At 42.2% G+C, this 27,011-nt stretch overlaps 1 protein-coding gene across 1 annotated transcript in view; it reads right to left on the reverse strand.

Moving 5' to 3' along the window:
- ADCY2 (adenylate cyclase 2) overlaps window positions 1–27,011 on the reverse strand; it is a 387,968-nt gene that overhangs the window by 261,900 nt on the left and 99,057 nt on the right. Inside the window, exon 3 of the mRNA XM_025451236.2 lies at window positions 16,433–16,594. Coding sequence (XP_025307021.1) covers window positions 16,433–16,594 — 162 coding nt within the window. The remainder of the gene's footprint in view (window positions 1–16,432; window positions 16,595–27,011) is intronic.

Genomic DNA, 27,011 nt, shown 5'->3' on the forward strand with positions numbered 1-27,011 from the left:
GAGGACCGGTTCTGCACTTAATCAAGAATGGCAGTCTTCAGCCTGTTAATAATCTTACAACAGGGGTTTAGACCAAAGTATAACTCATAGCTTGAAGCACTAAGTACCTCACGGACAAAACAACCTGAGCTATGTGTAAGGCAGTGCATCTCTGCGTCTTTAGGATTTTTGGAAAGGTCTTCTTTTCTGCAAGAACAGGAAATCCAATTGGTGACTTCCTCTGTGTAAATACCTAAAATGAGGCAATGTCTAGATGCAGAGACAAAGCTCACAGGGGCTGCTGTGAGCAGTCATATTCATATCACTAGAGCCAGTTCAATTTTATCTCATTTTCCTACCAATCACAAGTAATTCCATCTTTGAACTTCTCTTTCTCTATCCTGTTTCCTAGTTCCTCATTTTTGTGTCTTTCCTCCAATTCCTCTAGAATACTATAAATCTAAGAGCCGAAGGAGGAATTACAAGCTCCCTGTGAAGACCTGACTGATCTTGAGAAGGAGAGAATACAAAGGTTTGAGGGTATCGGGACTGTGGTCACTTCTTCTGATTCTCTCTAAAGGACACCAATACTGCAGTGACTTTACATTCAGCATTGTGACTGCAGATGGTGCAATAAGAAGGAAGCGCCTGCCATTCTCCTCATTTGGTGGTGGCAAAGCCAAAACGTCTCCAGGTTTGGGTATGAGTTTGCATCCCCATTCATTCAGTCCCTCACGGGCTTATTCATGCATGCACCCAGTTAACACCATGTACCCTCGCTGCTAGGACAAATAAAAATATTAAAAAGCTTTAGTTCCTGCCACAGACATCAGAAGTTCATCTCAAAACCCAGGGAATGTGCAGCAGGAGGGTGTATAAATAAGCATACTGAAATGTGATGGGATCATTCCCATGGAAAACAACAAGAGCAAAGGTCAGGATGCCAGGGGGACACGGGGAATGGGGTGGGCCTCCCACCATCGCAGCCCCACCTCCAGACCAGTGACGCCTGTTGGTTACACTGCGGCCGAGGACAGTGACCGCTCTACCACCTGGACTCTGCTGCTGCTCTGCTTCTAGGTCTCCTGGCAGAGCAATTTAAAGAGAAATGGAGAACAGGTGCACTCAGGGGTTAGAGCATAAGACTTGCAGCATGAGTTTTTCATACCATGCTGAGACTCAAATCTGCAAAACTTAGTAAACCCAGGCATGGCAGCTGCTAGACTGAACTGTAGCTGCCCTAAATCCATACACTGAAGATCTAACCCCCAATGGGACTGTATTGGAGTAAGGAAGTAATTTAGGTGAAATGAAGTTATGGGTTGAGCCCTGATCTGCTTAGATTTTAGCGTCCTTATAAGAAGAGATACAAGATGGGGAAGCCTCAGTGGCTCAGTGGTTGAGTGCCTGCTTTCGGCTCAGATTGTGATCCTGGGGTCCTGGGATGAAGTCCTGCATCAGGCTCCCAGCAGAGAGCCTGCTTCTCCCTCTGCCTATGTCTGAGCATCTCTCTATGTGTATCTCTCATGAATAAATTTTAAAATCCTCAAAAAAAAAAAAAAAAAGAGACAAAAGAGCATGGGCACTGGTTCTCATCCCCTCTCCTGCTCCTTCTCATTTTCCCTTTCTCTCTCCTGCTCCCTCCCTCCCACACAGCAAAAAGGTAGCTATCTGCAAGCCAGGAAGAGAGCTCTTGCCAGAACTCAAACATATTGGCTTCCTGATATCACACTTCCAACATCCAAAACTGTGAGAAAATAAGTATCTGTTGTTTAAACTACTCACGCTGTAGTGTTTTGTTATAGTGGCCTGACCTGACTAATACAACTCCTGGCTAGGAATCTTAGAAAAACATTCTATATGATAATAAAACTCTGGTTAGTGTCTTTATCTTTTCTTCTTCCCCTTCCCATCTTTGGTTATCATCTTGATCTAGAATTTGAGGCTCAGACACAGCAAAGAAGGTGAAATTTTAAGAAACCAAAGAAAAGGATGAAAATGTAGTATTTCCATTTTGTCCCACAAAGATAACATTTCCTCTTTTCCTAGAAATTATTTAGAACACCAAAGAGCATGGGAAATGCACATGTGATTTATATTTTCAAGAAAATTAGATCAATAGAACCTCCAAATTCCAAGTGGATGTGAGGATTATGTAAAGGAAGTAGGGCTCAGTAGTAGGAAGGTGAGCAAAGATATCTTAAGAAAGCCCTCAGAGAGAAGGCTGCAGATGTCACAAGGAAGTGGAGAAGTACCTATTCAGGGTGAGGGACCCCGCCAGACATATGAAGGCCAATTCCCTGCTTTACAATTGTAGGAATGTTGGTAGGAGCCGCCTGTATTCAGTATGTTCAAGAGGCTAGCCTCCAAAAGCAATGACCTTGCTGGGCACATGGTGGGAGGCACTCCTGTGTCAAGGTGTGGGGGTTCTGTCAATTGGCATCTCCACCAGCTACGTTAAGTACATTCACTCAAGTGTCACTTAATGCAGTGGTTCACCTCCACATGTGCTCAGTACATTGTAGTGCTAAGAGAACAATCAGCATTCATTTTTTTTTAAGATTTTACTTATTTATTCATGAGAGACAAACAGAGAGAAGCAGAGACATAGGCAGAGGGAGAAGCAGATTACCTGTGGGGAGCCCGATGCTGGACTTGATCCCAGAACCCTGGGATCATGACCTGAACCAAAGGTAGATGCTCAACCACTGAGCCACCCAGGAGTCCCAGCATTCTATTTTTTTTTTTTTTTTTTTTTTTTAGATTTTATTTGTAAGTAATCTCTGCACCCAACATGGAGCTTCAATCTACAACCCAAAACTTGAGAGATTCATGCTCTACTGACTGAGCTGGCCAGGTGCCCCAAGAACAATCAGCATTCATAGTAACAGTGTTCATCTTAAAATAATTCTGAAAAATGGAAAGCTAAGCCAAAAGTATCAATAAAACTTCAAATCACAGTAAACTTGCTAGACTTCAAAAATAAAGGGGTCTGGTGGACATTCAGGCAGAAAGATCAACTCTGTTGTAAAGGAAAAGAAAACTTCAGGCTGGCCTTAGACTACCAAACAATGACTTCAATACACATTCCAGAGAATAGAAACACAGACAATTTTCTAATCTCAATGCAAAACAAAATGAAAATCAAAACAAAACCCTAAAATTTACTATTAGAAACAGAAAAGAAATATCCTCTGTCCCCAGGGGTTGTGGTGTAGGGGAGGGGGTACACTAAAGTTTCTCTATGTCAAAAAATAAACTCAAACTGAATCAGCAAAATATCTAGAAAATAATGATAATATGCACATATAAGGCATAAAGCTAAAGCAGGTTTTAGAGGAAAATTTATAGCTGGTCAATACTCATATATAAAAAAATAAGAGAGAAAAAAATAAATGGCTCAAGCATCCAACACAAGAATTTAGGAATGAAAAAAATAAAAACAAAACAAAACAAACCCAAGAAAAACTACTGGAAGAAATTAACAAATAAAAAAACTGAACTAAAAAGCTCTCCAAATTAATAAAAATAATAAACATATCCACAACTTACTCTTGGAGAAATAAAAACAATATAAAACATTAGAGATATGAATCAGGAATTAATAGAAAAAGGGAAAATCTCAAGAATAAGAAAGTAACCAGGGAGAAGTAGAAGCAAACACAGATACAGAGGTAATTGAAACCATGAGCAGAGATTACTCAACATTTTGAAAATCATTGAAACCTAGGATGAAAGAGACTATTAATAAGAAAATATCTTTGACAGAACGAACTCTAGAAAAGAAAGTAAATCTAAACAGAAGAATTTCCACAGGGAAGAAAGAGGATGGTATCTGATCTATTCTAGTTTAATCTATAGGAACATTTGAGATAAAAGGTACTCATACATGAGCAGAGCACTCAGAACCATCCCTGGACCAAGGTCAGTGCTACCTGTTTGCTTTTATTACAGTCAAAATAGATGCAAAATCCTTCACAAGTTATTGACCAAAGAAATTAAGCATCAAATTAGATAAGCAGTATGACCTACTGAGTGAATTCCAAAAATTCAAGAATGCTCAATATTCCACAATGGGAGAAATCATACAATCTTGCCCATGGGTGACAAAAACTGTCTTTTAATAGATCCATCCTTAAAGGGAAGAAAAAAAAAAAAAAAGGAAAGAGAAAATAAGACCTCTCTAGTAGAAATAGATGGTTACTTCCTTCAAATTATAAAACTCACTTGACCCGAAAGCTTAAAGGACAAACATCAATCCTAATAAATTAAAAAACAAACAAACAAAAAAAAACAGGTAAATGGGGATCCCTGGGTGGCTCAGCGGTTTGATGCCTGCCTTCAGCCCGGGGCATAGTCCTGGAGTCCTGAGATCGAGTCCCACATCAGGCTCCCTGCATGCTTCTCCCTCTGACTGTGTCTCTGCCCCCTCCCCCTCTTTCTCTTTCTGTCTCTCATGAATGAATAAATAAAATCTTAAAAAAAAAAAAACAGGTAACTGTATCTCCTACCACCACTTTAATGTTAATTTTTTCTGAAAGTACTAGGCAAAATAATTAGAAAGAAAATTAAAACTCCAAAAATGGTAATTCACTTGAAAATGATGGATTATAGGTCTGGAAAACCTAAGAAGATCAAATGAAAAGTTACTAAAAGCAGTGAAAGAATTCAAAAGTGGTTGGAAGAAATATTTTCACCAAAAACCTTTTGAAGCCCTTGTCTCAAACTTTTAAAAAATGTGACCATATCATCTATTTTTTTTAAATGGAGCAATGAGCCAATGGCCAATGTTTAGTTGCCCTACCTACCTGCAATCATTCCTCACGAATCCTTGGTGCTTGCCCTCTGGATGACAGTCTTGTTTAAACAAGGGTGGAATTCCCTTATGTTTCCTCACTCTAAATTCCCCTAGTTTTGCTTTACTTCTCTATGTGTTGCCATAAATATCTTCCAATGAGGGATCTTACTATGTTGTGCATCACAGAGCTTGGTGCTATCTGAACAACAAGGGCAAGGGAACCCCACAGCCACTGGCTCAGAGACCACATGGAAGGTCTGTAGTATCCATGGCAGGAGAGGAGTAGAACTGCAGTCCAGGTGTGGATGTTGGCATCTCTAGTGGGCTGGATAGAAGCCCCAAAAGTTCCCACACTGGTAACCTCACAATATGACCTTTTTTTGAAATAAGGATGTTTGCAGATGTAATCATGTTAAGAATGTTGTATGAGATCATCCTGGATTCAGAGTAGGACTCTACAGACAAATAACCAGTGTCTCTGTAAGAGACAGAAGGGAAGTAAATGCAGAGACAAAAAGGGAAGAAGGTCATCTGAAGATGGACACAGGAGTAGAATTCTCAAGCCCTGCACCAAAGAATGCCAAGAACTGCAAGCAACAACCAGAAGCCAGAGAAAGGCATAAAAGCATTGTCCCTTGGAGCCTTGGAGCCTCTGGAGGGAACTAACTCTGCCAACACCTTGGTTTTGACTTCTGTGAGAGAATAAATTTCAGAGTTTAGAAAGAGCTGTTGATTCGTATTTCCCTGATGGCAAGTGATGCGGAGCATTTTCTCATGTGCGTGTTGGCCATGTCTATGTCCTCCTCTGTGAAATTTCTGTTCATGTCTTTTGCCCATTTCATGATTGGATTGTTTCTTTGCTGTTGAGTTTAGTAAGTTCTTTATAGATCTTGGATACTAGCCCTTTATCTGATATGTCATTTGCAAATATCCTCTCCCATTCTGTAGGTTGTCTTTATTTTTTTTTTTTTTGTAGGTTGTCTTTTAGTTTTGTTGACTGTTTCTTTTGCTGTGCAGAAGCTTTTTATCTTGATGAAGTCCAAATAATTCATTTTGCTTTTGTTTCCCTTGCCTTCATAGATGTATCTTGCAAAAAGTTGCTGTGGCCAAGTTCAAAAATGGGGGGTTGCCTGTGTTCTCTAGGATTTTGAGGATTCTTATCTCACATTTAGATCTTTCATCCATTTTGAGTTTCTTTGTGTCCGGTGTAAGAGAATGGTCTAGTTTCATTCTTCTGCACGTGGCTGTCCAATTTTCCCGCACCATTTATTGAAGAGACTGTCCTTTTTCCATTGGATAGTCTTTCCTGCTTTGTCAAATATTAGCTGACCATAGAGTTGAGGGCCCATTTCTGGGTTCTTTATTCTGTTCCACTGATCTATGTGTCTGATTCTATGCCAGTACCATACTGTCTTGATGATCACAGCTTTGTAGTACAACCTGAAATCTGGCATTGTGATGCCCTCAGCTCTGATTTTCTTTTTCAATATTCCCCTGGCTATTCAGGATCTCTTCTGATTCCACACAAATCTTAAGATTATTTGTTCCAACTCTCTGAAGAAAGTCCATGGTATTTTGATAGGGATTGCATTAAATATCTAAATTGCCCTGGGTAGCATGGACATTTTCACAATATTAATTCTTCCAATCCATGAGCATGGAATATTTTTCCATCTCTTTGGGAATGTGAACTGGTACAGCCACTCTGGAAAACTGTGTGGAGGTTCCTCAAAGAGTTAAAAACAGAACTACCCCATAACCCAGCATTTGCACTGCTGGGGCTTTACCCCAAAGATACAGATGCAGTGAAATGGCAGGACACCTGCACCCCAATGTTTATAGCAGCAATGTCCACAATAGCCAAACTGTGGAAGGAGCCTCGGTGTCCATCGAAAGATGAATGGATAAAGAAGCTGTGGTCTATGTATACAATGGAATATTACTCAGCCATTAGAAACAACAAATATCCACCATTTCCTTCAACGTGGATGGAACTGGAGAGTATTATGCTGCCTGAAGTAAGTCTATCGGAGAAGGACAAACATTATATGGTCTCATTCATTTGGGGAATATAAAAAATAGTGAAAAGGAATAAAGGGGAAAGGAGGGATAATGAGTGGGAAATATCAGTGAGGGAGACAGAACATGAGAGACTTCTAACTCTGGGAAATGAACAAGGGGTAGTGGAAGGGGAGGTGGGTGGGGGGATGAGGTGACTGGGTGACAGGCACTGAGGGGGGCACTTGATGGGATGAGCACTGGGTGTTATGCTATATGTTGGCAATTTGAACTCCAATAAAAAAAAATAGAAAAAAATAAAATAAAATGAGAAGGAATAGCCCAACTGGAAGAGGGCAAAGATTTATTGGGGCTTTCTGGATCCTGATGTAGCAATCTACATTTTTTGGCATTTGAAAAAAGTTTATTTCCAAATGTAAAAATAATGTATGTTCATTCTGGAAAATGAAGAAAAGCATAAATAGGAAGAGGGCTCACCTGTATCCCACCATCCAGTGGTAACCACCACGAAAATAGGAGAGCATTTCCTTCTTGTTCCCTTTCTACATGTGTATGCTTTTCTCCAATAAACTGAGATTATATACCAAAAAGAAGGAAGGAAGGAAGGAAGGAAGGAAGGAAGGAAGGAAGGAAGGAAGGAAGGAAGGAAGGAAGAAGGAAGGAAGGAAGGAAGGAAGGAAGGAAGGAAGGAAGGAAGGAAAGGAAAGAAGAAAGGAAAGGAAAGGAAAGGAAAGGAAAGGAAAGGAAAGGAAAGGAAAGGAAAGGAAAGGAAAGGAAAGGAAAGGAAAGGAAAGGAAAGGAAAGGAAGAACTGTTGTTTTTAGCATCTATGTTTGTGGTAATTTGTTATAGCTGCCCTAGGAAACCAACAGAGTATCTCAGCTGGGGGTGGTACAAGTGACACGAAGAGGCAGAACTGTACAGGTACATGTCCCTCTGACCACAAAACTGACACATGTTATGGCCAGATCCACCCCCATACCATGTGGCTGGTCTGAGTGGGGTAAAGTGCAACCCCCAAGGTTGGCTGGGGAACAAGAACAGGCTTCTCCAGAGAACAAGACACTTCAGAGAAAGGACAGCACAGAAGTCCAAGATATCCTGCTGGAGTGATCCTGTAAATGCCTCTTCTTGGTAAAGGATGAGGTACAAACCCTCAAGGGTTTCCAAAACCAGGCATTCCATCAACCCACAGGAGCTCAGATCCTCAGGCATTAGCAAAAGTTCCAAATTTCACTCACTAGTGGAGGGTGGGCTTCTAGTACCTCACCAAGATGAAGCTCACCGCCTTGAGTCTGGGTGGGCACACTGCAGGATGGCCAATCAGGCCAGGCCTGTGCCCAGAGGGTTTGGCACATGTACGATCCAACTCTTGCCCTACACAACTCCATAGATCATTTGGGGCTTTGATAATTAACATAGTCCCCCCCAAATATTTTCATGTTCCCTTATTCTCAGGTTCTATAAAAGTCATATAAACTTAGCAAAATGCATTACGGCTGCTCTTCTTGTCCACTATTCATTAAGTGTTATGTACCAGCCCCACTTAATAACTGGTTCTTCAGACACACTAGTTGACTGAATCAGCACCAAGGCCAGCAACTATCGAGGGAAGTCAGTGTTACTGCTCCCATTTTACAGCTGAGAAAACTGAGTAAACTAAAGAATTAGTCAAGTTCATGCAATGTTGCATACTGGCCCTCCAGGAAGCACATTCTGAGACAGAGTTCAGTGTTTACTAGGAAATGCCCTTCAGGTCAATGCCTGCGGGGAGGGAAGGACGCTAGACTAAGCAGAGACAGAAATTGAGCTGTGATACAGATCTGACAACTTTAGGAAAAAACCCACAGAAACTCCAGGGTTGATATGGGCCATCGGAGTTGCCCTGCAGGGGTCCAGATTGAATACAATCTACACACCCACCTCTATCAGTCATGGGTGTAGGCCACCCTTGAAAAGACATAACCTTGAGCTGGCTGCTCTATGCAGCAGAAACAGCTTTAAAGAGTCTAAGGGCTGAAAGTCAGCTGCCAACAACACTCCCAAAAGCTGGACTATAAGTCTTCCCTTGAGGGTTATCTGGTTGGTCCACCTCCATGTCCACCGCACACAGCTATAAAGTGGGAGTAAGAGATCCTAACTCAGAGTCCATCTGAGGCCAAAGTGCTAGCTCTGTCCAGCATCCCACACTCTCTGCCACGTCAAGACACTCTGGAGCTGCTTGAGAAGGATTCCAAAAATGATAAACCCAGCATCTGGTGAGCAAGATCTCACACCTCCTAGGCAAGGCAAAAAATGATGCCCATTATTCTCACAGAAGGCATGCTGTGATTATTGTTGTAAAAACAGACAGAAAGTATGTCTCCTCCCTCTGCTCCCAGCCTGACCAGTCTGGTGCTCTCCACAAACATCATGAAAGTATTGTAGGTACATTACCATGCCATCATTATTACTACTACCTAATGTTTCTAAGTACTAACCACGCACCTGGGCCAGGTAAGTCCTTTTCATTTGTTATCTCATTTAATCACATCTGCTGCCCTAGTAGGAAGCTATTATCACTGTTCCTGCACTACAGATAACTAGGAACATCTCTAGGCCTAGCTCTCCTTGCAGCATCTCTCAGTGACCATGCATACATCCACTCTATGCTACACCAAATCATTGGGTTTCTCCCTACTCTTCAAAGAGATCTCTTAGAATCATGGAGAAATTCTTGCTCAAGCCAAGCTGTCGATATATTTTTCTTTCAAGTTTGTACAACTCAGCAGATTTATCATTCGTCTTGCAAGTACAAGGAAGGAGTCCTGTGTGACTCACCATAGGGGTGCTGATTTTCTTATTGTCTTCTGAGGGTTTTAAAGAGCAATTAACAGATGGATACATAAGGGATTAAAATCAGTGTCTTTCACAAATTATCCTCTACAGTAAACACTTGGAATGGACAGAGCCTTGGATCTTGGCATAAAATGGAACATGGGTACCTGGGTGTTGGTGAACATGTGAGGAAAATCACCCGTCAAGATATCAGTCAGCGAGTTCACTACTCAGCCAACCTGCAATCAATCTGTAATGTATTGCATTTGATATGAATCCAGTGCTTTGAATGAACAGAGTGCACAAAGCTCTGACTATAGAATCCAGAAGAGGATAGAGGCCACTGAAGGGTGACCAACTAGCATTGTTCATTTTTCAATAAATCCTTTTTTCATGCTCCTTTGATCAAATCTCCAACTCATGGTCTAATAGGGCTTCCCTTTAGCTCTGTTCCTTCCACCCCTCCACAAAACAGCCTCACAAATGTTGAAAAGTAAACCTAGGTCTGAGTCCGTCATCATGGTAAAATGATTATCAACGGGAAAGTTCTCTGTCACGCATTCTTGCAGTTTCATTCTAGAAAGTGCCAGAGCATTTTTAAAGTGATGGGATGTCCTGAAGGAAAGCATGAATTGTGCTGTTGTTGTTCACTCACTCCACCAAACTCTCTCTGGTGAGATGATGGTGCAAAGCTCCTGCCATTTAAAGGAGAGGCAGAGACTTCTGTGGGGCTGGGGGAAGGACAAGGAAGGAAGGGAGTGCCTTCTGCAGGAATGTGGAGTGCCTTGAGATCTGCTTCAGAATTTAGTCACATCAGACACCTCCCTATTGTTACCTCTCTTCCATGCTTACCCTGACTCCTTCCAAATTATAATGTTAAACCTGTAAGTGATAGCTTGCTAAAATAAAATATGGATCATACTCGATTGATAGCTAGATGTTACATGAAATGAACAGTAGTACAGTCCCCTTTCTTCCCTTTTGTGGAAAATATCAACATCCTGCACTTCTCCAAAGACAACACAGTAGCAAGAGAGATTCAAATTCCCAACAATTAGTCTCTTCCAGAGCCAGAGACCAGGCAGCTGGTAACCTGCTGTTTTCCTTTTAAGCTTCTCAGATTAGATCCTAAATGCAACTTAATTCCAGACTCCAATATACAGTTCCTGAATTATGCTGAAGAGGAACTGGTTATATAACAAAGCTGCATTACTACTGGTTATACTCTTGCCATAGATGAGAGATTATGTTTTCTATTTTAGGTCCAAACTAAGGTTTTTTTCAAGTTGTATCATAAATATACCCAAGTATCCACTGCATATAAGAATCCTATAACATTTATCAGAAGTATGAGTAATCCTGTTAGAAAATCAATAAGTACTCCTTATCTCTTTTAATAAATATGGATTCCTATATAACTGGCTTGTGTAAGTAAATCTATATTAAAATTCTTCCTTGTCTCATGGGAAAATAAAAGATACATGAAATGAAAATCCAGAATGTGGTATGAATATGAAGGAAATTAAAATATAAGAAAATTAAGTAAAAAAGAGTAAGAAAGAAAAGGTAATCATGATACCTAAACAGGACTATTCAGTAGTTCCTTGAGGGTGGTTCAGTACCCTGCCTGCAGGGACGAAGACCTGGCAAACACAGAACAGACAACAGGTGCATCTAAGATGTACAGGCTGCAGGCTGGACCATGGCTCCCGAGCAATGGACCTGCTTCCCCATCTGGGAGGCAAGGTTCCTGCCCAGCCTTCCAATCCTAAGGGCTGTGCACCTGCCACCCTTACCCCCGAGTTCAAGTGGGAGGCAGCACCACAGCACGAGTATGGAGGCTTCGGGCGGTCTTCCTAACCTGGGGCTCCCCTTTGCCTGATCCAGCCATAAACAAAAGACTCCCTGCTGCACTTGTGGTCAAAAGTATCCTACTGATACATGGGAACTTATTTTCTAGTTAACCATGAACTGCTAAGGACTTGTGGTGCTCACATGAAATCTATGATAGATAAATAATATACTTCTTGGGACATCTGGATAGCTCAGTTGGTTAAGCACCCGACTCTTGATTTTGGCTCAGGTCATGAGCTCAGGGTCGTGGGATCGAGCTCCGTGTTGGGCTCCACACTCGGTAGGGCATCTGCTTGAGATTCTCTCTCTCTCTCTTCCTCTGCCCTTCCCCCACCTCTCTAAAATATATAAATTAATTTAAAAATAATAATACATTCTTCTTACACAGACCATGTGAAACTTATCTTCTTTATGTTTCCTAATATTTAAGGATCATCCCAGATTCCAGAAACTGTCCTCTGAAACCCAGTTAGGAAAATAAAGATGAAGGACTTGCAAGAAAAGTTGAGAGGCTAGGACAAACGGGGATCACAGAGAGCATTGGAAAGAATCTCCTCCTCTTCCACAAGGAAACTGTTCAAAACGTGCTCCTTCTCTTCCATTTCCCTACACCATCATCTCCTCCTGCCCTTTTTGTTCTTTTCCTTCTCCCCTGAATGGAACGTTTTAAATTTATTTATTTATTTATTTTTATATTATATTATTTTTTAGAAGGGGAGAGAGAGAGAGAGAGAAGGCTTGTGTGAGTAGCAGAGTGAGAGGGAGAGAGAATCTCTAACAGACTCCCCATTGAGTTTAGAGCCCAATGCAGGGCTCAATCTCATGACCTGGAGATCACCACCTGAGCTGAAATTGAGGGTCAGACACTCAACTGACTGAGTCACCAAGGCACCCCTTCCTTCTCTCCTGAATAACTCGGTCCACAGCCATCAGGCAGAGCAAGGACCATCTGCACCTACAGGGAGCCAGGGAGGCTGGCTTCGCCCACAGTGATACAGCTGGGCTGGGACCCAAGAATGTCTACACAGAGGACAGAGCCCCAGCTGGGGGAGGGGACACCCCCACATGGATGGAGTGTCAGACCCTGGTCCAGGGAAGGAGGGCATGTGTAATGGGAAGGGAATTTGGGCCAAGTGAGAAGGCACCTTTGTGGTGGTAGGGGTGGGAACTGAAATAGGAGACTGGTTATATCCTGGGATGGATCAAGTAAGTAAATACATCAAGGATCATGGGAACTAAACTGTTTTCACTATTGGCCCTGAAGTCAAAATGGAAAGGCAGCGGGGAGGAACTGGCATGGAACCCATGGCGGGTTGGAAATACCAGCGTGAAATCATAAGGATATATAAAAGTAGATGTAGGTGTAGATGTGTGTGCGCCTTGCCTTGGAGTAATGACAACCCAGTGGGAATGAAAAGACCTACAGCCCAGACCCTGTTTCTAAGCGCCATTCTTCACTAAAAAGAACCAGGGCTCCTTAGAGAGATGATGGATTTTAGGGCCAGGGCAGGCAGACATGAAATGAGCCTGGAACATCTTGTTTTGGCAGAGAGCAAGCAAGTTCTCCAAGAGAGAGGGGGACACACCAAAAACGGTGTAGCAGCTAGCTTGAAGGGGTGCTCATTGGCCACATCTGAGCCTGTATTAGGTGTCAAAACAAACAATGATGGTCACAGCTTCTAATCCATTGTACAGAACAGGGAAATGCAAGATGGTGTGGACATCAACAAGGAAATAAAACAGGATATTTGCCTGGTGTCAAAGTACCTCTCCACCAAATGTCTTAATTACAAAGAGTAAATCCAAAGTGCAACAGCCTGGTCGCCCATGCCATCACACTAATGACCAGCATAAATCATGAGACCATGACCAAACGTGATGAGAACATGCCATCACTTCTGTGATGCTGGACAAGGATGCATAACCCCTAGGGGGAAAAAAAAAAAAAAAAGCTCTGTACTAGGTTTGGAAACTTACTGATAGGTCTGTGATTGCTTCCAAATAAAAGTCAAAAAATGGGTTATGGATTATACTTTATGTTTAAATGCATTAAAAATTATCATTCATGATTTTCAGTTATTAACTAAATTTCCTCAGCTAGGTGATATAGCATACCTGAGACTGAACTCTACTTCGAGTTAAATGCTGGGAAAATAAATTTCCTGAGAACAATGAACTCTGTTAATCAACAGAGAAGGGAATAGGGTTTTCTATGACATCAACACCTTGGTTAATAGAGAAGCGTTATATGCTATCGACAGATTGCCAATGTTCAAAAAATAAAATGAAACAAAAATTCTTAATATGGATCCATGCTAAACAAAAATGTATGACTTGGAAGGCAGGGTGATATTGATCATCACCCACAGGCAACCCTCTTCATATGAAACCGACATCCTTTATTTTAAATAATTTTGCTTTAAACAATTAAACTGCAGGAATATAACCACCCAATCTGTAGCATTCTAATGTATGCACATGGTTCATATTCAGAACTCAATGGGGGTCCTGGATGGCTCAGTCAGTTTGGACTCTTGATTTTGGCTCAGGTCATGATCTCAGGGTTATGAGATTGAGATCAGATAAGATAAGGTAAGATAAGGTAAACAGAACTCAGTGCACATCACATCACAAACCAGAGCTATTTACAGGTTTGATGCCCTATAGCCTACAGTGGTCAAAGGTACCTAGAGCTCTTTTACCTCATTACCCTGACATTTACCAATGGACCTTCCATTTTAAATCTATCAGTATCTCCTGGTTCTTGGAATCATTGTGAACTTACTTCTGAAGAAAGGAAACCTACCATTCTGTGCTTCTGCTCCTTTCAATGTTATTCTCCTATGAAATCATTGGGAAGGAAAAGCTTTTCTTCTTTCTGCTATTACAGAAGTTTCCCATCTCTTGCTGCCCACTGATAAGAATTGTTTTTCTGGGCAGCCCGGGTGGCTCAGTGGTTTAGCGCTGCCTTCAGCCCAGCGCCTGATCCTGGAGACCTGGGATCAAGTACCACATGGTGCTCCTGCATGGAGCCTGCTTCTCCCTTTGCCTGTGTGTCTGCCTCTCTCTCTCTCTCTCTCTCTCTCTCGCTCTCACTCTCTCTCTCTCTGTTTCTTATGAATGAGTAGATAAAATCTTAAAAAAAAAAAGAATTGTTTTTCTTTGTGTGTTTTGAAAATTGAGTAATTAAATAAGATTACATTCTTTCCCATTTTTTTTAACTAATGGAAGAAAATAAAAATGCTTCAAAAAAAAAAAAAGACCAAAATCACTACAGTATGTAATGACCTAGAATACACCAGAGTCTTTACAAAGCACTTATTTTTTCCCCTTTTTCTTTTTTTTTAACCCTATTTAATCCTTACAGGCATGTATCTTAAACCTTATTTCCCAGATAGCTTTTTCTATTACACCTGTCCTGCAGGCACTGTATTCATGAAGGGGCAAAGGTACGACACGTTCAAGGGATGTGCTCTAGGGGAACCTAAAACCATGGTGTTGGGAGTCCTGAAAATGTGCTCAAGCGCCCTGATGCCTGGGTGATAAGGACTTTCCTGCAGTGATTTTCACACTGTCAGCTGGGGGGAGCAGATTATACATACTCCTTCCTCCTGCAAAAACACACGCACCACCCAGGCCCCATTATGGTAAGAGTGGAAAAGTGAATTTACGGGAGAAAGGAGAAATGTCCCATAAATATCTTCAAGGGAAGCTCTGCAATGCAGCAGAGGGAAGCCAAGCTGGGGCAGAGCTCCTATAAAAAGGAACATGTTCCCCACCTCTTCCCAGGCACAGCTGGATTGTTTCTTCTTTTCAGAAAACACCACCTTCCTGCTTTCGTTTGATTAGTTACTGACTGGTCTCCACCTGCGTCTTGGGGGCTGCAGGCTCCTGGGCTCAGCCACAAGGACTCACTTTCCTCCACATCGGAGCCAGCCCGTGTGACCCTGCAGCCCACTGTGCAGAATCGGGGCCAGTGCTCTTATGCTTGCTCGGTGCCAACAAAGGATGTCTCAGAAATGCAGGTCTTTCGGGCCACTCTGAGCGCTCCTCTGTTATGAGCTCTAGAAGAGGAGTCTTGAGAAAAGGGATCCACAGAAAGCTTTCCAATTCAGAGGGATTACTAGACACCCAAGGATAAGCCTCCAGTTCCCTTTCAAGTTCCCAAATAAAACATTCCATCAACTGAATGACAAACCACTTTCTCCGACCTCACAGGGCTCATGTGACCCACATCTAAAATCCCCTTTTCAATGGCAGTGTTGTTCCTAATCAATTCCGTCAGTGCCCCCTGCATTTTACACCATGGCTGCATTTCTTACATCTAATTCTAACAGAGCGAAATCAAACATACCTGTTCCAGGTAATAAAAAGAAACTTAGGAGTAACTCCAAGTCACTGACCCTCATGTTTATGGATGTACGTAGCAGGATATCAAATCACTTTTTAAATGCTTTTAGCTAATTAAGTACAATGGCTTCTTTGAAATGTCATTTATTAGTAAAGCTAAATTTTCTGTCGAAGCATTTCAGAAGACCTTTTTAATGCCATGGACCTGACAGGAGATTAAGAAATGGAGAAATCTTTTCTGCTCCATAAAGAAGGGGTTTTGGATATCAAGGTGGAGAGAGGCGGAGGAGAATTAGGAGTTTAATTGTGCAAGCTATTTTCACTCTAAAAATAAGAGTGCTAAATTCTAATGCACAGTAAGAACAGCTTGTAGGCCTCACAATCATACTACCATTCAGCAATCAGCAAAATGGAACCACCGTTTCTAATTTCTCCCAACGCTGATTGCTAAGCGTTGATTCCACGGATGGAGGCGGGCTGTGGCTGGCCACCCAGCAGAAACGCTCCAGTCCACACGGGCGAGCAGAACTCCGGCACCCGCCAGGTACCGACAGTCACGCCCTGAGCCAGCACACGGCACCTCCAGCAGCCCGGGCGGGAGGCGAGGTGCACCCACCTGCCAGACCAGGTGCTCCTTGGCCCCCGGCGTCGCGGACAGGCAGACGCTCAGCACGATGGTGTGGGAGGCGGAGGTGAGCACGCTGGCGATGATGGCATCTCGCATGTTGAAGGGCAGCATGGTGTACACCACGAAGATGATGAAGAGGAAGAACGACACCTATGGGAGAAGAACACGGAGAGTCACAGAGAGTCCCCATTCCCCAGGGCATCCCCTCTCCTTCCCAGGAAACGCTGCACAAAACACCTAAATGGCACCCACTTACTGGACTATGATAAAACAGGACGGCACGTTCAAACAAACCCAGTGGATTACAAGGAAGGACTAACTATTGGGAGGGAGAAAAACTGTCCTTGTTCAAAATTTGGGGATGGCCAGTTTTGATACCCAGACCATTGCAGACATTAGCGCTTTCTGGATCTGGAGGCAGAGCTGGTTCTAAACTCCCCGGGTTCAGTGTCCGTGCTTTAGCACGCATGGATTCCTGAGTGACGTCTCACACTGTTTCCAGAGACTCGGAGACTTGTGGAGGATGGACAGGTGTTGCCGGAGGGTGTGGGGGGTGGGGTTGGGGGGGGTACAGCTGGGCAAAGTAGAAATAGTGTGGCCATGTAACGAACAAAAATCAAACAGCTTAGCTGATGGTTTGGCTGTTACAAAATTATATAGTTTGCCAGTTTCTCAAAAAGTGAAACTCACAACTACCATATGACCCAGCCGTATGGGTCAAAATATGTCCTCACATAGTGAAAACAGGTAACTTCAATACATGCATACACATGCTCCTAATAGCACTACTCTCCATTGGCAAAAGGTGGAAACTACACGAATGTCCGCCAGTGGAGGAATGGATAGACAGCCTGTGGCCACCCCGCTAGTGCACTACTGGCCAGCCAGAATAATGAAGTACTGATGCCTGCTTTAACACAGAGGAACCTCTAAAACATTATGCCAAGTGAATGCAGCTAGAGCAAAAGACCCCATATCATAGGGTGCCATCTCTGTGAGCTATCTAGAATAAGTAAATCTACAGAGAGAGAAAGCAAATTAGAGGTTGGCAGGGGCTGTATGAGAAGTGGGAAGTAACTACTCAGTAGGGGCAGCGTTCTCCTTCAGGTGATGACAAACATTCTGGAACCGGATGCAGGTGTTCGTTGCACAACACTGCAAATGTACTAAATGACACCCAATTCTTCCTTCTAAAATGGCTAATGTATGTTATGTGAATGTCACCTCAATAAAAAAAAAACATGAAAGCTCAGAGAAAGATTTGGAATGGAATGGAAAGTGGTTTAGTAGGTAATAAAACAGACCGTTTTCATTACAAAAGAAGTAGAGACAGAAGAACATGAAGCAGGAAGATAGAGTGAGAAATCAAGTGGGAAAAAGAGCCGAGGTCAGGGAAACAGAAGAGCGGCATCTGGTGTACCCTGCCTCACAGCTCTTCACCCAAGAACAGAAGTGAAGCTAAGGGGAGAAGAGCTTGTCCCAAATTCAGAGTGATCTGTGCTACTGAAAAGAACCCCAAATCCCAGCACGGCTGGAAGGATGTGGAGACACTGAGCCAGTTCTTCTGCAGTGAGTTGGGATATATGTTCATGAGGACATGGGCAAAAGGCTCTGCTCCCAGAAGATCTGAAGAGAACGAGGCCCAGGAGGGCACCAGACTCATTCTGGTTCCCCCACCTGTACAGACACGGAGGTCTGCATGGCATATCACCGATCCAGAGAAATGGGGAACTTGGCCAGTATTTCCCAAGTAGTCACTATCAAAGCCCAAATTAGATCCCACAGGTTTAACTCTTCCATGTGTTCTTGGTAAAGAGTTTGCAGTATTTCTCTCCCTTGACAGAAATTTCATGAAGCTAAGGTCTAACAGAAGACACAAGTGCCCACGAACCACGTCTACAAGTCTGACATGGAAAGACAGCAAGCTCTCTTCCTTCCTGCCAAGACAATCATGGAAAGCACTCAACATCTTGGCTCAGATATTGAGTTCTTTCAGTAGGTAGGACCAAGTTTTAATCATTACAAAATGTAATCATCATTACAAAATTGCTAATGTTTCAAAGATAGGCTCATCTTTCCTTCATTTCTACATATTTCACTTTCAGTTTATATTTATAGCGTGAGTTATGGTAAATAATAACATACAACAATGAATATTTAGCAAAATTATCAGAGAAAAGTTATACTAAATACAGACACACTATGAGCTAAAACAGATATTTCACTGAGAAGCAGGGTTTCTCAACCTCAACACTACTGACATTTGGGGCTAGATACTTCTTTGCGATGGGCACTGTCCTGTGCAGTGGAGGATGTGTAGAAACATTCTTGGCCTTCACCCAGTAGACACCATTGACATTCCCCTTTTCAAAGTTGTGACAACTGCTGAAAATGTCTACCAACTTTGTCAAATATTTCCCAGGGGGTAAGATCACCTTGGCTGGCAGCCACTAAACCAGAGAAAAAGTTTCTTTTAGGAATGTGAATGAGATAAACAATCATTGCACAGTCATGGCTTATTGAGAAAGTTAAATTGACTTTGGAATCTCTAATATCCACCAAATATTTTCAATTAAGACATTTATTTCTATGCACAGCATTAATGCAAAATCCTATATCTGACACGAAGTATTAAACAAATATTTTCAGGTATAAGAACCTACAATTACAAAAAAGAGCCTCTCTCTTACAACTACGTATTTTTCTTCTAATGCAAAAACCTGTAGCAGTTCTTTGAAATTATCATAACTTTTCAACAGCTTAATTTTGGACAGCTTTAAAACTCTCACATTACTTCAATTACTATACACTTCCACGACAATTTGAGCTTTGAAAAGGCAGCACGTGGAAGGCTTATCTGCAGTAACCAAATGGAGAATAGACATTCTGTTTTCCAAATACAGTTACTCCTGCTAAGTGTTCATTTTTAGACAACAAAATGAAATTTTTAAAGGTCAATTAAGCAAGTTGTATTAAATCAAGTTTTGAATTTTAGTGGCAACATTTCAGGAGCTCAGCTCAGGGAGCCTGGGGATCACTCCGCAGGCTGGAAAGGAAAGAAGAAAGTCAAGTGTGGTTTCAAGTCCCACAGGGGGAACAGTCTTTACTTCTTATTATTCCCAGAGGGCTCTCTTTATTTATTTATTTTTTGCCTTCTTTCCAAAGCAATTTCAAATAGGGCCATATGTAAAACCAAAATGGATTTGGCACATTCTAAAGAATGTGTGGGTTAAAATCTCCAAAAAGGCAAATGCAGGCATTTGGGTTTCCATGTTACCATGGGGACATTTCCATGACTGAGATTCCCCTTATATGTATCTCTGTCCAGAGGCTGAAGAAAGAGTAGCCACTGATCTGATGACTGAGACCCTGCCCAGAACCCTGGATTAGTACAATATCTGAAGTGGCACCCATCCCAATAAAACCATTTGAAGTGTTTCTCTGAACTTAGCCTGCCATTTGTCTTTTATAAGACATACACATCATCCCACTGGTCTACTTGAACCTCAAGCTCTATAACTTTTTTTTTTTAAAGATTTTATCTATTTTAGAGTGAGACAGTGAAAGAGAGCCCACGTGAGTGGGGGGTGGGGGGAGGGGTAGGAGGAGCAGACTCCCCGCTGAGTGCACAGCCTGAAGTGGGGCTGTATCTCACAATCCTGGACTCATGACCTGAGCTGAAATAAAGATTTGGACGCCCAACCAACAGAGCCACCCAGGCACATCTGCCCCATAACTTTCAAACAAAGTAAGAGCTTCTTTTTTTATGTTCTTAACCCTACTCTTCCCAGCAGGGTAAGGCAATTCTACCCATGATGTCTTCATCCCCAAGAACCCAGGTGCAAACGTTTACACCTCACCTTTGACGATTCTTCACGTCCACACTCAAAAACAATGTCTTCTTACTTTAGGATTCGAGTGAACCGCATCTGTTTGTCTACTCCTCTCCCCTTTTACTTCCACTAGGCTGGCTCATTCCTCTTCCACATGTTAAGAAACATGCTTCCATGCTTTTCTCTCACTCCTTCTTCTCCCCATTCCCCCAATAAGGGGACCTCGTTTTTGCCCATTCCACCCCATTCTCCATGCTTCTGGTAATCATTAGGACTCATTACCAAATATTTCTAACTTTCTTCCTTCTGGGAACATAGTACCAATGCATTGAGTATTTTCTTCTAAGTCAGATGAGGCCATATGACTCACTTTGACAAATGCAGTGTGGGTAGGAGTCACAGGTGTCTTTTGGGTGGAAATTAGTGCACAACTTACCAAGCCCCCTCCCCTCTCTGGCAATCATGGAAACATGACATCTGGGCTTCTTCCAGTCTTGGTCTCAAGTGAGGGGTAGACTCCCTCAGAGGACCCACATGGACCTGTGTTCATTTGAATGAGCCCAAATCCTTTGTAGCGGTAAACCCCTGGGATCCCAAGCACAGCTTAGGTGGTCCTGACTGACACTGAGCTCATACATACACACATATGTACATTCGTGCCTGCATGCACACATGCACACTATAACATGGGTTTTATTGATGGATAAATTAGATGCTTTTATATGCATTACTCTGCAATTTGCTATTTATCACTGAATTACACATCATGGGCATCTTTCCAAGATATATGTGAATATATGATTTACTTTTCACCAATTACAGAATATTCCATAGCAATGGATGCACCAGATTACTCAGCATTTCCTTATACTAATGATCATTCATGGCAAGATAGGAGTACCTTATCCAACTGCTGTCATATTCTCACGGATATCCCTTTCTCCAACATTCTCCTTTCCCTAATCCAGCCAACATACAGCTGCTGGATTCGTTATTCTGAATGCACAGGTTGAATTAGCTGCATTCTTGAATGAACATTTCCTCTGGCCTACCCCTGTGCTCAGAAATCTTCTCTTGAAGGGTCCTCATGATCACAGAGTAAAGTGGAAATCGCACAGCCTGGAGGTCAAGACTCTCCTCAGACAGGCCTCTCCACTCACACCCATACGCTGTTCTGGAAGCACTTCTGCTCCAGCCAGCCCAGGGCATCCCTGTGAGCAGGGGGCGCCCCACCAGGTCTGTCACTGTCTACCCTTAGAATATACTCATTCCTCTTCTTGGCTTCTTGAAATCTCACCTCTTTCCAGACCCACCTCAAATACAAATCCTTATCATCTCTACACCAATGCTCTTCAGCTGGCCTCCCAGCTCATTCACAGTACACTCCCAGGTCCTGGCAGTGGCCTACCAGTAGCCTCCTGGGCCACCTCCCCTCCACTCCGCCCACTCGCTTCTTCCCCATGATCTGGCCTTCATGGCCATTTCTGGGGCCTGCCAGGTGGTCTGTCCTGGGTGCTCTGCCCGCAGACTCCTGCCTGGCTTCCCCCTCTGCACTCAGGTCTCTGCTCATTATTACACTTTTAAGCAACTCTGCTCTTCTGGAGGGCACAAATCAAATCACAGTATCAAGATTATGCTACAGGGGCGCCTCAGTGGGTCAGTCAGTTGGGTGTCTGCCTTTGGCTCGGGTCATGGTCTCAAGGTTCTGGAACTGAGACCCATGTCAGACTCCCTGCTTGGTGGGGAGTCTGCTTCTCCCTCTCCCTCTCCCTCTGCCCCTCTCCCCACTCCCCACTTGTGCTCTCTGCTCTTTCTCATGCTCTCTCTCTAAAAAGAATAGTTTTTTTTTTAAAAGATTATGCTGTAGGTCAGAATTTAGATCTCAAGTATTTTCCATCCACTTTACATCTCATGCTCCGTTCCCACCTGAGAGATAAAGAATAAGCGTCCACAACATCAAGCGATTTACAGTTTATGAATCACAAATATTTTATAAAAATCGTTTTTAAACTTTTTTAAACAGAAAATCTCCACAAATGTGGAGAAGAGATGAGGTATCACTCATGCAAGGGTAGGATAGACACAGAAATGGTCCTAACCTGACTCTCTACATAAATGTGGTCTTTCACAGCCCAGGTCTCTGTACAGTCTGTGGACTTTCAGAGTATAATTCACATGTGTTTCAGAGTTCAATGGCAAGCAAAATGTTCCCAGACATGGCAACAGTAGCTGAAAAGATGAAGCCCCTAGTTTTTCCTTCCCAGTGGTACCCCAGCTCTCAAAAAGCTCTGTTGTCTATTCCAATCTCCAGGAGAATGCATAAGCAAGCACAATCAGCAAGATGATCAGGATTACTTATGTAAATCGCCACAATTCTGTTGAGAATACACCATCAGAGAAATATTTTCTATGTTTTATGCTAATAATGTTAAGAGAAATAACATCTCAGTGAATGTAAGTATTTTATAATCAGAAGCTGAGCTCCTCAAATCATTTTTCTCTCCAACAAATCTCTGAGAAATAAAAAAATAGCACGGCGTTTAAAGTAGTAGTTTAATTTTCAAAGAGAGAGATTTTACTAAAAACCATAGGAATTATACGTTTTTGAAAAAGCATGAATTGTAGTTCTTTGAACATTGCATCTTGTTTTAGAATGTAACTAGAAATGCCAAAGTATAGTAAAAATTGCCAAACGAAAAGAGAGAATTCTTGAATATAGGGATCTAATTGAGCATTCTGAAAGTAAATTCTACATTTGAATAAAAAATTTCTTTTTGAATGTTAACTTCCATCTCAAAGGATTGCTGGCTTTGAGAACATCTATACCACTTACTAATTAGAAGCATTTACATTTTCTTCTAGAAACAACTAGAAAGATATTTAGCCAGAAATGTACTTTAACTTTTTTTAAGTTATTATTTAAATTCCAGTATAGTTAATATACAGTGTAATATTAATTTCAGATGTAAAATATACTGATTCAACACTTCCCATACATCAACAGGTGCTCATCACGACAGGTGCACTCCTTCCTTCCCATCACTATTTCCCCCATCCTGTCACCTGCTCCTCTCTGGTAACCAGCAGTGTGTTGTCATTAGTTCAGAATCTGTTCCTTGCTTTGTTTCTCTCTCTTTTCCTTTGCTGATTTGTGGATGTGCAAAATGATACTTACCCTTTTATTTAGATTAGCATTTTCTTACCATGTTCGTTGACTGTACTTTCTGTGAGGATTGCTTTGAGTCACTGTTACATTTCCTAGTACAAATTTCACTACCGTATAAACAGTCTCTTCTTTAATTGGGGACCCTCAAAGCACACTGATGTTTAGTGAAGCCATCAGAGCACGTCCAGTTTCTATGGATGTCTATGATTACCCTCTTTCTTAGGTTTATCTTCTTTCCCTTTTCCCTCTTTCTTTCCCAGGTCCCCCCAGTGGGGAGGGGTGTGTACCTGCACATCTGTACCTATATCTATCTATGTGTGTGCATACATACATATAGAGAAACAAACTGGTATACATACACACACATACATGTACGTAACTCCTGTGTGTGTGGTATATATGCATGCATGATTGGACTTTGGTGGATCCATATATGCCATCCCACCAAAATCCCATCACACTTAAGCTCAGGTGTCAGTAAAGAAGCTACATCTCCCCAGCTCAAAACAGGCTTTCCCACAAGAACAAACCAAGCGAAGGACTGCCTGGCTCTGCCCCATAGAAGGGGGTCTAGATCTCAGACTCAGGTATAATTCAGCACAGTTCATGTCATGGATGCTTCCAGATGCTTCTGGAACTTTCTCAGCTTCCATTCGCTTTTTGCTCTGGCTTCTCCAGGCCTCACAAGAGTTGATGTGGGGCTCTAGGCTGAGTCCACTGGCTCAGTTCTAGGATTTAATTCTGAATTTCATGCTTGTGCACCATAGTGGATTATGCAAACATGAGAGCCAAACTGTCATTAGTATTATTTACAGGAATGCATTACAGTGACTCTGGATTATCAAAACAGGCCTCAGGCATGTGGGTGCAATTCTCATCACACATATTTCATCTATTTCCCCAACCTCCAACCCTTGTCCTCATAGTCTTTCCCATCTCATCAAATGAACCTCTGGCCCCATACCCAGGAGCTATTCTTAATAGTTTTCTCTTCCTCATGCTCTTGATCTTTAGAAGACATGCTGAATCTACCTATCCCTTTTCATCTGTGGCTGCAACTCTAGCCCAAGTCACATGATCAATCGATCACCTTTGGATTCCTGTAACATCATCCTGAGTGCCCTCTCTGCTTACACTACTGTTCCCTAGAATGAATTTTCCACACAGAGGTTAAAGTGATTCTTTTAAAAATTGAGATAAAAAATAAAAATAAAAAAAATAAAAAAATAAAAATTGAGATATAATTCATATATAACGTGTGAGCTTACAGTATACAACATGTTGATGAGATACTTTTACGTATTATAATACAGTTACCACTTCTGGGTATATATATCTCCACAGGAAATGAAAACCAGATACTGAAAACTCCCAAGTTCATAGCAGCACTATCCACAATACCAAGATCCAGAAACAACCTAAGTGTCCATCAATGGATGAATGGATAAAGATAAATGTACATACATACACACACACCTACACAATGGAATATTATTCACACACCATGAGAAAAACATAAATCCTGCCCTTTGCAATTAAGATAGATGGACCTTGAAAGCATTATGCTAAATGAAAGAAGTCTGAAAGAAAAAGACACTGATGATTGACTTATACATGACACCATTTAGAGGCAGAAGCTAAAAATCCCAAACTTGTACAAACAATAGAATAGTGGTTAGGATGGTGGGTACAAACTTGCAGCTGGAAGAAGTTCTGGGGATCAAAAGCACAACAGTGACTGAATAACAATACTGTACTATAGACCTCAAAGTTGCTACAAAATCAGATTTTAAATGTTTTCCCCACAAAACAGGAATGATAATCATGGGACATGATGCAGCTGTTAGCTAACATGTCATGGTAACCAAAGTGATCTTTTAGCACATTAAAAACGCATGTAACCCCCCATCTGTGTATATCCTGCCATTGGCTTTCTGTAACATTGGGCAAGTATGCAAAGTCTCCATCATGCCAATAAGTTCTCATCTGGCTGACACCTCCAATCTCATATCTCACCAACTCCTATCACCCACATCCACAGTCCCTCCATACTGGCCTTCTCCCTGGTCCCTGAACCTCAGGGCCTTTGCACTTTCTGTTCTTCTGCCCCAAGAGTCTTTTGTTGGCTGGCTTCTTCCTGCCATTTAGGGTTTAAAACTCAAACACCACCTCTCCAGAGAGAATCCACTGATCCCTCTAACTAAAATATCACCCCATTCATTCTCTAGCTAATCACCTTGCTTTAAATTGTTTGTATCATTCTTGGAATTGGAATGGTTATGTTTATATTTTTCTAATCGTTATCTTCTGTCTTCCCCCACATAAATATGGAGACAAGGGCCCTGCATGGACGATGGTTCCCTACAACTGAGAACAGTACCTGTCCCATAAACAACCTCAACGAATATTTGCAGAAGGAAGGAATAAAACATTCCAGGTGCAGTGACACATGAAAGCTGAGGGCAGGGGAGTCCAAGGCAGCCAACTGATGACAAGCGTGTGCTTCCTGGGGTGTAACTCAAAGGTGCTCTGCAGACACACATTAATCCTCACAGCCATGTGACGGCACACCAGAGGACACTCCTTTCCATTCCAGCTAACCTCAAGCCCTGATCAGTCACAAAGGTAACGCAGTAGCAGAGTATCACAGCTACATACTCTTCATTAAAAGACCCACAAATGCTGTCAGTAATTAAAACCATTTTATCTGGGATCCCTGGGTGGCGCAGCGGTTTGGCGCCTGCCTTTGGCCCAGGGCGCGATCCTGGAGACCCGGGATCGAATCCCACATCGGGCTCTCGGTGCATGGAGTCTGCTTCTCCCTCTGCCTATGTCTCTGCCTTTCTCTCTCTGTGACTATCATAAATAAATAAAAAAAAAATTAAAAAAAAAAAACATTTTATCTTTTTATTTCAATTAGCCAACATTTAGTACATCATTGGTTTCAGATGTGGGGCTCAGTAATTCATCAGATGCATATAACACCCAGAGCTCAAAACATCACGGGCCCTCCTTCAAGCCCATCACCCAGTGACCCCATCTCCCTGCCCACCTCTCTTCCAATAACCCTCAGTTTGTTTCCCAGAGTTAAGAGTCTCTCATGATTTGTCTCCCTCTCTGATGACTTCTCATTCAGTTTTCCCTCCCTTCCCTTATGATCCTCTGCATAGTTTTTTATATTCCACATATGAGTAAAACAGTATGATAATTGTCCTTCTCCAATTGACTTGTTTCACTCAGCATAATACCCTCCAGCTACATCCATGTTGATGTAAATGGTAGGTTGTGCATCCTTTCTGATGGCTGAGTAATATTCCATTGTATATAGAGAGCACATCTTCTTTATCTATTCATCTGTCAAAGGACATCTCAGCTCCTTCCACAGTTTGGCTGTTGTGGACACTGCTCCTGTGAACATTGAGGTGCAGGTGCCCCTTTGTTTCACTGCATCTGTATCTTTGGGGTAAATCCCCATTAGTGCAATTGCTGGGTCACAGGGCAGCTCTACTGTTAACTTTTTGAGGAGCCTCCACACAGTTTTCCAGAGTGGCTGCACCAGTTCACATTC

This window comes from Canis lupus, chromosome 34, assembly GCF_003254725.2.
Source record: "Canis lupus dingo isolate Sandy chromosome 34, ASM325472v2, whole genome shotgun sequence".
In the NCBI taxonomy this organism is placed as follows: Eukaryota; Metazoa; Chordata; class Mammalia; order Carnivora; family Canidae; genus Canis; species Canis lupus.